The 11,173-nt window shown below is 32.7% G+C and overlaps 1 protein-coding gene across 1 annotated transcript; it reads right to left on the bottom strand.

Annotated features, from left to right (window-relative positions):
• Positions 1-1,173: 1,173 nt before the first annotated feature.
• On the bottom strand, positions 1,174-9,176 carry LOC127126749 (histone-lysine N-methyltransferase, H3 lysine-9 specific SUVH4). The gene is made up of 16 exons (XM_051055734.1): positions 9,004-9,176; positions 8,282-8,911; positions 8,055-8,204; positions 7,831-7,896; positions 7,214-7,268; positions 6,966-7,075; positions 6,637-6,810; positions 6,329-6,427; positions 5,814-5,912; positions 3,281-3,330; positions 3,105-3,193; positions 2,648-2,807; positions 2,465-2,570; positions 2,209-2,391; positions 1,876-2,109; positions 1,174-1,536 (listed from the first exon to the last, which is right to left on the bottom strand). Exons 2-16 carry the CDS (start codon positions 8,903-8,905, stop codon positions 1,423-1,425), a joined length of 2,313 nt encoding a protein of 770 aa, XP_050911691.1. The 5' UTR covers positions 8,906-8,911; positions 9,004-9,176; the 3' UTR covers positions 1,174-1,422.
• Between the last annotated feature and the right edge of the window lie 1,997 nt (positions 9,177-11,173).

Below are 11,173 nucleotides of genomic sequence, written 5' to 3'. Positions count from 1 at the left end.
GCAATTGTTTATGTTGTCCAAAAATGGGGATCCTACTTAGCTCATGCTCCCTTTATCATAAAAACTGATCAACGAAGCATTAAGCACTTACTGGAATAAAAGTTGAATACTTTTTTTTCAACAAGCTTGGGTAGCAAAGTTAATGGGTTTTGAATTTGAAATTCAATACAAGGAAGGTGCAAACAAACAACCTTGTTGTTGACGCGCTCTCAAGGAAAGGTGTTGAGTTAATGTTTCAATTCTGCAGATCCACGCTTGTAGGACCTAATTATTTCAGTTTGGCAAAGTGACCCCCACCTCAAGAAAATTATCACTGAATTGGAAATTATTTCTCATTCTCATCCTAATTTTACTTGGACTAGGAATGAGCTAAAAGAAGGGAAAATTAATTAATGGGAATGATATTAACCTCAAACAGATTATCTTACAATGATTACATGATTCGGCAATTTCTTAAATCCCTGTTTTTCTGGAAGGGAATGACAAAGGAAATCCAGGATTATGTCAAAAAAAGTGGAATTTGTCAAAGGAACAAATCAGATTTTAGTGCTTCTCCAGGCCTCTTGCAACCCCTCCCCATTGTGGACAGAATTTGGGCACACATTAGCATGGATTCCATTGAAGGGTTACCTACTTCAGCTGATAAACAAGTTATTTTTGTAGTGGTGGACAGATGGAGTAAATATGCACATTTCATTGCTATTTCTCACCCTTACAAAGCTGCTGATATAGCTAAACTGTTCATGGATCATGTCTTTAAACTACATGGTTTTCCTGACTCTATTATTTTTTAGCAAATTTTGGAATGAAATTTCCAAATTTCAAGGGGCAGCTCTGAACAAATCAATAGGCATATCATCTTCAAGTGTATGTGTTGTGACCAACCAAAAAGGGTCCCCTATATATACTGGACAGAAAACTGGTTAAGAGAGGAAGAGTCAATGCCACAAAAGTCCTTGTCCAGTGGAAGGACAGTCCCCCAGACCAAGCTTCTTGGGAATTTTACTATGACTTGTTGAAGAAGTTTCTAGATTTTCACCCTTGAGGACAAAGGTGCTCTTGGAGGGGCACTCAGAATTTACAAAACTGAGTTAACTCTACAACCCCATCATATGAGAGGCAATATATGCATACAGTTTTGAAGGGTCTCTAAATAAATGTAAAATAATAGAATACTCAAAATCAAGTAATTCTTAAATTTAATTTTCGGAACCCAATAAAAAGGGTTACATCAAGCCGAATAAAATCTACACTATCTCTTGAATTTACAAAAAAAAATAATAAAGTTTCAATTTTGGCCCAATGCATACTGCAAATCAAAAGGTTTCAATTAGGAGGGGGCCTTGTGTTGATTCAGACCAAATATGTGCTCTAATAATTGTGAAAAATCTACTATTTATGCCTCCAAAAGGGAATAGAGATTTAGAATAATCGCTTTCTGCAGCCTGAAGCTCCACAATAACACGCCATTTGCTTTATCTTCCCATCAGAGTCCAAGACGCTATCAAGAGCATAGCCATAGTCATATGTCAGTTCCTGCAAGGGTACAATCAGAGATTTAAGACATTTGGCAAAACAACAAATAGTACTCCATCTCTTTTCATATGTAAAAGAAAAAAGAAACCCTCCAAATAGTTAACTAGCTCCAAATGGAAGAAAAGAGTATTTTTGGCCTTAGGCAAGATCAATAATTTGTACAAGCCATGGTTCATTTGTATAACTTACAGAACATGCATTGTTGTTAGATACAACCTAAAGAACTCATTTACATTTTGGACTAAAATGATTCTAATAAAAGATAAAGGAACAAAATGAGCATTAGGCCTAGATAGAGGATAAAAAATATTATAATTTAGACAATATATTAAATGGGACCTGTAAAGGGGGTATGTTGTCAGCGGCAAACAGCATCACTCGAGCCAGACGCAAATCATGGTGTGTGCTCAAAACACATTGTACAAACAAATTAGGCTCACAACAATGGTTTATAAACCTAGCAATATTTCCAGTAGATCCTGCGTCAATACAAAACTCTGGTGCGCTATCAGGACTTTGGTCATCGTATTTGTCCAAAAGCTTGGCAGCATATGGTACATTTTGCGACCGCCTCTGTCAAAATTAACATCACCAAAGACAAGAAAAAAATTCTCAAAACTGAACAAAAAATAACTCATAGAAAAAGAGTCATGATTTCACAGAAATTGTTACCTCCCTTCCTCCAAGACCTTTAATAGTCTGGAGGCAATCAATCTCAAATATATAGTTGTTTTCTAAACAACTGTCAACGTCGTCAGTCCTGCCGAGAATTCCCGTGTACTCGCATACGGGTGCCCCAGATGGAATAAAATCCCAGGATCGTACAGCCCATCCTTTTTTTGCTGTGCGAAAAACCTGGGTATTATCAAGATAAATATTTAACTTATTTAAAATTAATATTCAAAAGATGTAAGGAAATCAATACAACCTCCAGACGATATCGAGGTCCTTTTTGAGAAATCCGATTCACACAACTAGGACCACAACCACAATTGGGGCCACATTCAAACACAACATCTTTAGCTTCAACTAATCTGTCAATGTATTAAAGATGACATTATTATTATTGCAGCAGACATGATTTAAATGACATTTCACCAGAGTTTCTAACCTGCCACCATCCCTAGATACATAGGGAAATTCAGAGCCATTGCGCTTTGCACATTCACAGGTTGTTGGATCAGTACAGCTACCTTTGCATTTGCACCCAGTGGCATTCGCAGGAAGCGTAACACTTGTTGCAACCTTCAGAGCCTTAAAATACTTGAAACCTATGTAATGTTCAAAACAGTGATGCATATAAGAAATAGGTAGATACATCAAAAAAAATATAATAAGAATTCAAGTTTTCCAACAAAAAATGAAAGACTTAAAATGATGGTATCAAAGCCTAATGTCGATAAGTTGAGCCACCCGTTATTGGGTGACCAAGATTATATTTTAGATATCCAATTCTAGGTGTATGGGAGTGTTCAAGGGTTCCACAAGGGATAATGATAAGGTATGATTAGGGTCTATCTCTGATCTAACGGGTCACCCACTATATATTATCAATTAACTCGACATACCTGTGGGTGGAACAGGAGGGTCATCCACCAAATTTGTAGCAGGAATTGGTATAACTTCCTGACCTCCAGTGATATCCTCACATACTAGCCTAAACAAATGAAAGCAAGGATTTAGGGAAGTGTACTATGTATAAAGCATATTAAAAATTCAATTTTTCAGAATTACTTTTCATTACCCTCGTATTTCTGCAACAGACTGAGGTACGCGTCCACTTGTGAAATAAACCTGACATCAAAGGAAGATAAGCTAAAAAGAAATAAAGAGAACTGCAATTTGTATGCCTAATCTTTCTTCCAAGAGAATATGAAAACAAAGTGTACTTCTGTAATCATTGATAAAAACACACATGGAAACACATGACACATTATAAAAACCAACCTCTTGCACATTTTGTAATTTAATGAGATAAAATCTCAAATTTTCTTCTATTTAATCATTCCCCATTGCGTTGTAAACATCACTAATGTGGTTAGATTGGTATCATTATAAATACAAAACATTGAGAACTAATATCTTATGGCAGCTTAATTAACATTTTAGTAGTATTAATAAACTCAGTTGAGATAGACTAGTCTAGTAAGAGTTGCATTTGCAGTCTTCTAATGAATATAGGGAATAGCCGACGGAGCTATCAACTTTGTATCTTGAAGAAATGTAGCTCCCAATGAGCTTCAACAGCAACACCTAGTTTCTTCCTCTTCAACCACACCCACGCTCTATTTATTCCTCTGCCTTTTTATTTGTACACATTCCAAGACCCGGCACTTTACCATTCTCATCACGCCTCAACAGCAACTCCTAGTTTCTTCCTCTTCAACCACACCCCCATTCTATTTATTCTCCTGCCTTTTTAATTTATTCACATTCCAAGACCTCATAACCAGTGTACGCGAGTTGACTCGTGTACATGTCCGATCCAACGTGCCATTGTCACGCTGCATTTCAGGTGGGTCGCAAGTAACAAAAACGGTAAACCACCACCCAATAGCAGGACCTATGGAACCAAAACTAAATATCATCAAAAACACCTATCGATGTCTTACGTACACCAACGCCCAGATTTTCAAACATTGCAACCCACTTATCCATGTCTTACACCCCGCCACATTACCATTCATATCACCCAACCTAAATTCCAGCAGACCTATAGAACCAAAATCTAAGGTACCATTTGGCCCGGCTTTTTGTTGACCTATCTTCTACTTTAAAGGAGTAGTGATGCCAAACAATATTTAGAAAAATCTCCTTACAAAAAAAAGTGACTTTTCTATTAAGAATAAAAATACAATACAAGGAGCTTCTATTAAAGTAATTGAAATAAACTTTATAAAAAAAAATTGGAATATTTATTGGTACATAACTACATATATATTCGAATCAAAGTAACCACAATTTATACATTATAAATTCTTTTTCAATTCTTTACACCAGCATATTTTCATAATTCTTCCCGTATTACTTTATTTTATCTAATTTTAAAAAAAATTATTCACTCAATGTGCCTACATCATTGTTATTACTGTGCAGTATTTAACTACGATAGAGGATTATAGAATTTGTTAGTTTAATTTGTTAAAATTATTTATTTTTAAAATGTAAACTTTTTCCATAATGTCAATTGTTTTTTTTAGTTTGTGATTTATCCACTCTCACACACATTTTTAAATATTTAAAAAAATATCCATTTAATTTTTTATAACATATTTCATATCTTTTGGTAATATAGTAGTATTATATTTTAATTTGTATCCATTTTTGTGTAAACAATTTCTACATATATATTTAATAATTTATTATTTTTATAAGTATGAATAAAATCAATATTTTCACTCGCAAATATTATACATCAAACACTTGCACTAAATTGGTAGGAACATCATATTTTATTATTTTCTCACTTCGTTAGATTAGTTCATCTATATATCAAATGATTTTTAGTTTTAAATTATTTTTAAAGTTGGAAAAATATAAGTATTACCAAACAACTTTAACTTTATTTATAGAGCTCTCATTTTCAACTTTCTCTTAAAAGTAACTTTTACAACCGAAAAAAGTTTGGCCAAACGATACCTAAATTTCATTAAACCCCCCAAATTTCCTAACACTACCACCCTCCTAGCAAAGCACTACGTACACCAACACCCATCTATCCATGCCTTACATACCCCTACCCCAAAAACCAAAAGCCTAAGTGGCAAATTTTGAAAAACAACTAAAAATCATAATTTTACACCCCAGTGAAAACAAAACCTGAGAACTCAAATTAAAACTGAGAGGGAATAAGAAACAGATCAGAGCAAGTTAATATACCAAAAGCACAAGGAAAATGAAAACAATGAAGGGTAGTTTAATGAAATGGGCTAAAACGTGGATAGTGGCTGAAAAAGAATAGATGATACAGAAACTAAACTCAGAAATCTATGCTCAGTTATAAAGAAAAGTGAAATATCAAAGATGGAGAGGATGATGATGAAGAAGAAGAAGATGGTGAAGGTTTTGATTGAAGAACCAATGTACCCTAAAAAAATTAAATTGGGATGTTTTATTTAAAATATATATTGTTGATTTGAACCTAAAAAAATAGTTGGTTGTCGTGGATGAGAGTGCGGATGTGGAGATGCCGGTAAGACAAAAAGTTTGATAACAAACTTTACAAATAAAATACAAGTAACAATTGAAACGTGAAACTAGAAAAAATATGGCTAAACCTGATTTGTGGTCAATGTAGGCTGTCCCTCAACCCTCCTAAGCCGAAACTTGTAGACTGTGAAGCCGGATATTCCCTTCTCTGCCCAATAATTGACAACCTGCAAAACAAGCACAACATTTAAAATATGGAATTATTGTTGCTGATTAGATAATTGTAGTAAGTTTAAAACACAATAATTAATAAAACAAGTGAATGTAATTATTATGAGCATATCCTTCAACTACCAACCAAAAATTATTGCCCGACATTTAAACACTATATAGGCATATACTCTCTCGCTAAACATGAGTCAACTTACAAATTTATACACACAAACATACAGTGAAAAATAAATATGTAAAGACAGATGGCATGTGTCTTGTTTACCATTACTTGAAAAATTAAGATCTGCTTATTTTAGCTGTCTTTAACACATATGTGGGTGTGCCGTGTGCGCGTGTGCGCACATGCAAAACAGAGATCCAATTATTATAGGGAAACAGATTTAAGTAATAAAGTCTTCATAGAACCTACCTTGTACAATCCATCATATGTATAAACTTTACGAGTATAACTGTCACGAGAGTTATGACCTCGAATCACCCTTACTGGCACACATTGCTCTGAAGAGTTCTACACATGAGATCAAATCATGTTAGATGTGCCTTAGAACATCAAATAGAGTACAATGGATTAGAGAAACGTGCCATACTTAAAAGAAAATAGGTGCATGAAAGAATACAAAAGTAAGGTTCATTGGCTGGTTATTTATGATTTTGGGTGAATTGTAGGAAGCATTCTGCAGATAGAATAATGTTTGCTACAATCATTAGAAAGCATACCTTGAGTGCTAAGTTACCCCGCTCCATTTTCTGATCTCCCATTTGTCGCTTATTACCAGTCAGGTTGTGGCCACCTTGACCAGTGTAAATGACATCTTCGGCATTATCAAGGTCATCTTCATACATTCCAGAAATAACAATGGCCACAGCAATTGGGAGATTGTAGCTGTTGTACTGCAACAACCAAAGAGATGAACGTAAAAAGAGAGGGGTTTGTAAGGAACATTATAGTAAAAAATCTATTAATTAAGATCATATGAATCACTTGAGATCTTTTGATATTAAATTAGACTACTGAGTAAAATAAGGGCAACAAGAAGTTGTATTACCACTTTGGAATAAGATTGGCCCATATAATCAATTCCATTTAACCAGTGGCTATGAAAACCAATAGCAACCATTTCGGCACGAGAATAGAACTGATATCCAACCTCAACACCTTGAATATTAGAAAATTAAAATACATTACCAGCAAAAATGCATGATAATTAATGATGAAACGTGAAAGAAGCTATGTGAAATTTGTAATGATATAAAAAATCAACAGTCAATACACAGGCAAGATGAAGCTGCCAACCTGGAATATCGCCAATTCTTTTTTCAGGGTGCAGTATCTCGCTATTTTGCATCATCTGCAAGATCTCCAATACAAAGACAGTGTTAAAAAACAAAACAAGCTAGATACAACTAAATTGATTATGCTTTTGGCTTTAGCTTATTTTGACTAAATAATACTTTTTGGACAACTTGAGTGAGCATTAGAGAAAGATTGCTCCCCTAGCAACATTTGAAGTGAGTACTAAAATAGGAATAAAATCAAAACAAAGGATCATATGAAAAATAAATAAATTTAAACTGTTTTAGAACTAAAAGTACTCCTTTAAATTGTTCCAAAGATATGGCTCATAGCAAACAAAAATTAAGGCATCAATAAGAAGAGAAAAATCAAATAAAAAACACTAACAATCAAAAGATGATTAAGGTAAACTAATAACAAGTTAGCCACTAACGGCACTGACAATCAGTGTTATCAAATTGCGGCGCCATGGCCACTAACGCAGATATACATGGCAGTTTTTGGGCTCACCGCAATGGTAAATATTGGCCGATATTGCAGTTAAATCCTATACTAAATGATCAGATATATCAGCAGATTTTGTAGTCAAGATTAAACAGAATCAATTTTTAACTTGCCTTGGTTAAGGCCTTCAGATCAGGTCGTTTGGCTGCGCTCTTTGGTTCTATATGCGAAGTATCTTTCTACACAAGTTAAAACATTGAGTTTAGTTAGTAGTGAACTGCAAACAAGTTATGTAAACGAAAATGCAGCTCAGGCCAATTTGCAATGAGTATCTTGTGTGTGAAATTGAAACACAAATAATAAAAGCCACACCTCCACCAACTGCGGAGAGCTTTACCTTAGCATTTTTCTTCCCAGCAGATGACTTAGATTTTTTGGGAGATTTCTTCCCAGGAGATTTCTTAGGAGATTTCTTAGGAGACTTCTTGGGAGATTTCTTCTTCTTCTCAGCTTCAGCTCTTGCTTTAGCACACCTCTCCTCTTCCTCCTGTACATTCGAAAGATGAATTACTTCAAGCAAAACAAGGCAATCAAAAGAAACACTATAACATAAAAGTAACTAACCTGAACCAAATGGAGATAGTGTTTATTAAACAGTCTAATAGTATCCTTCACCTTAGCTGCATAACTCTTTTCAGCAGACGCATCAACTGTATTTTCCGAATCCACCTTCATTTTTTCATCCCAAACCTCCATCAGCTCACGCTTCGCATCCATTGCAGACTTCTTCTTCTTTGGAAGTTTCTCCGAAGCAACCTCTTCCTTGTTCTTCACCTGTTTCTCCGAAGCATCCTCTTCATTGCTCTTTGACTGTGACTCGGAAACAACCTCTTCTTTAACCGTGCTCTCTTCCTCGCCCTCACCGTGACTTTTCTTAACACGTTTATTCGACTTCCCCTTAGCCGTCACAACCACGCTCGATTTCTTTCGATCTTCAACAACCTCTACATTCCGTCGAAGCTTAACCTCTTCAACCTCTTTTAGCTTAGCAGCTTGGATTCGAGAGCTCGATCTCCGCTGCGACATTGGTGTATCTTTAGGTTCAGCTTTTTTTGCACCGTATTTCACTGATATATTAAGCTTAGGGCTCATCTCAATCTCCGCAGAAACCATCAAATGTTGTGAAACGACACCACTACCACCGTCGTTCGCAATTGAATCGTGAATCTCCAAAGATTTCGCAACCATGGAAACCTGCAAAATCGAAACGAGAAGGTAAAAGTTTGAGAAAATGCTAATCGAATAAGAGAATCAATGGTGAAAAACGATTGAGCATGAAGATTTACAATGGAGAAGACGATTCTGAAGGTTTTCTAGGGTTTGAAGAGAGAGAGAGAGTAAAGAGTGAGAAAATGAAATGAACAATTTCTGTCTCGTGTACGATTGAGTGATGATGATTAATAGCTCCACTCTCGAGGTGTAGAAGAGTGAAAGGCCATTGCCGAAATAATGGGAATTATTTTATTTTATTTTTTATTTTTAATTTTAATTTTTGGAATTTTGTTTTTACTTTTCGCCTTCCCGCTTCACGTTATTTTGATCTCCGATTCTCGCGGTATGGACGAAAAAGTTCCATGCTTCGCATGAGTAATGTGTGTTTGAATTAAGTACTCCTAACTTGTTACTATTGGAATGTTTTTCAAATTTTAAAACCTGATTTCATCTGTACTTGTATATCTCTTGCAACAAAATGTTTTGACCGTTTGATTATAATAGTACTACAATTCTCTAGATGCGTAAATTTTATTTTTTTATTTTTTTTATTTTCAAATTTTAAACCGTTATGGTGTTGATCTAATCTAGAAAGTCTCTCATTCATTGGTTTCCATTTTTAATATCACAACAATTAACCATCATTATTCAAATACACTAAATCTTCTTCATTCTTAATTCAGCGGACAAAAAATTTACACACAACACTTCCACTTAAATTTGAATTCAATGTAAACAATTGTATTGAAAATTTATTTTTAAAAAATGATTAACTAGATATATTTAAATGTATTCATATAGATATACTATTTGTATTTAAATAAAAAAATCAAACAAAATGATATTTGAATTTCTTTCAAAAAAATTAAATTAAATTTTCACAGAATTTAATTATTAGATTATAAAATTATTTTTATTTAAAATTTTGAATTTGAACTCGTGTCATCATTCTATCTTCTCAAAAGTTTTTTTTTATAAATATCGTACAATTATATAACATTTTGATTACAAGAGGATAAATAGCTATATTAATTCAATAATAAAATAAAAATTATATTATTTTTTAATATTTTTTATTAATATTATATATTATATTAATTTATTATTTATTTTTTTATAATTTATTTGTTTTAAATTATACATAAAATTTATTAATTTATCTCTTTTATAATAATAATATTGATAATTTAAAATTATTTATTGTTTAGTTAAACATGTTAATGTAGGTTGTTCATCAGCCTCATAAACTAAAACTTATAGAATGTGAAGTAAGGCAATTTGATAATTGGATTATAGATATATTTATTTAATATTTTGAATTCCTTTGCATCATCGTGAAAGGGTTGTTTTCTATAAATATTATGCAATTATCATAGATAGAGATATTTGATCAATTATTTAAAAAAATAGTAGGAAATGTTATATTAATTTATTATTTGTTGGTTTTTTGTTTCAATTATTTGTTTCAGATTACACATAAATCTACTAATTTATCTTTTTTATAATATTAATATTAATAATTTAATGTAGGTTGTTCATCAACCCTCTCTCTAAACCAAAACTTGTAGAAATATGAAGTAAGATATTTCCTTCTTTAGTCAATACTTGACTGTCTCAAAATACCAAAATATTTAAAATATGAACTATTTAAATCCCAAATTTCAATAATTTTATAATTTTCACAGTTTTTATTGCATTGATTGACATTGAAAAACCATTCTCACGGAATTGTTGGCTTGCCATGCTCACGGAATTGTTGGCTTGCATTTTTAATTTCACAATAATTAGCACTCATTCAATAAACTAGGGTGTTCAAATAGACCAATTTAAATTTAAATTATAATGTTCTTCTTTTTTATTTAATTCAACAAGACAAAAATCGATATATTTAGGTAAAATATTATTGTTTAAATTTGAACTCAAGTTCGCACAACTTTATTAAAAATGACTAAAAATAAATAATTAAATATATTTAGGTGTACTTTGTGAATAATAATTTTAAAGAAAGAAAGGTTTTTGAATTCTGTTTTAAAAAAATATTTTTTTTTTTCATATAGATGAAGATTGTAATTTTATTTAAAATTTTCAATTCGTTTGTGTCATCATAATTTTATTTTTACAATAATGTTCTTTCTATAAATATTGTACAAGTGTATATAGATTTCTTCTTCTATTATTGGAGGACCCCAATAATAAAATTAAAATTAGATTATCAGTTTTTTTTATTAATATAACATGTTGTAT

Source organism: Lathyrus oleraceus, chromosome 3, assembly GCF_024323335.1.
Source record: "Lathyrus oleraceus cultivar Zhongwan6 chromosome 3, CAAS_Psat_ZW6_1.0, whole genome shotgun sequence".
Taxonomy (NCBI): Eukaryota; Viridiplantae; Streptophyta; class Magnoliopsida; order Fabales; family Fabaceae; genus Lathyrus; species Lathyrus oleraceus.
Note: the sequence above shows the minus strand (reverse complement) of the source record. Positions and strands in the feature narration are given on the sequence as shown.

Coding starts and splice junctions, on each gene's coding strand:
- LOC127126749 (XM_051055734.1), bottom strand. CDS start 8,905: ATGGTTGCGAAATCTTTGGAGATTCACGATTCAATTGCGAACGACGGT. Junction 7,897..8,054: donor CTGGGAAGAAAAATGCTAAG/GTAAAGCTCTCC, acceptor TAACTTGTGTAG/AAAGATACTTCGCATATAGA. Junction 2,571..2,647: donor GTATCTAGGGATGGTGGCAG/GTTAGAAACTCT, acceptor ATACATTGACAG/ATTAGTTGAAGCTAAAGATG.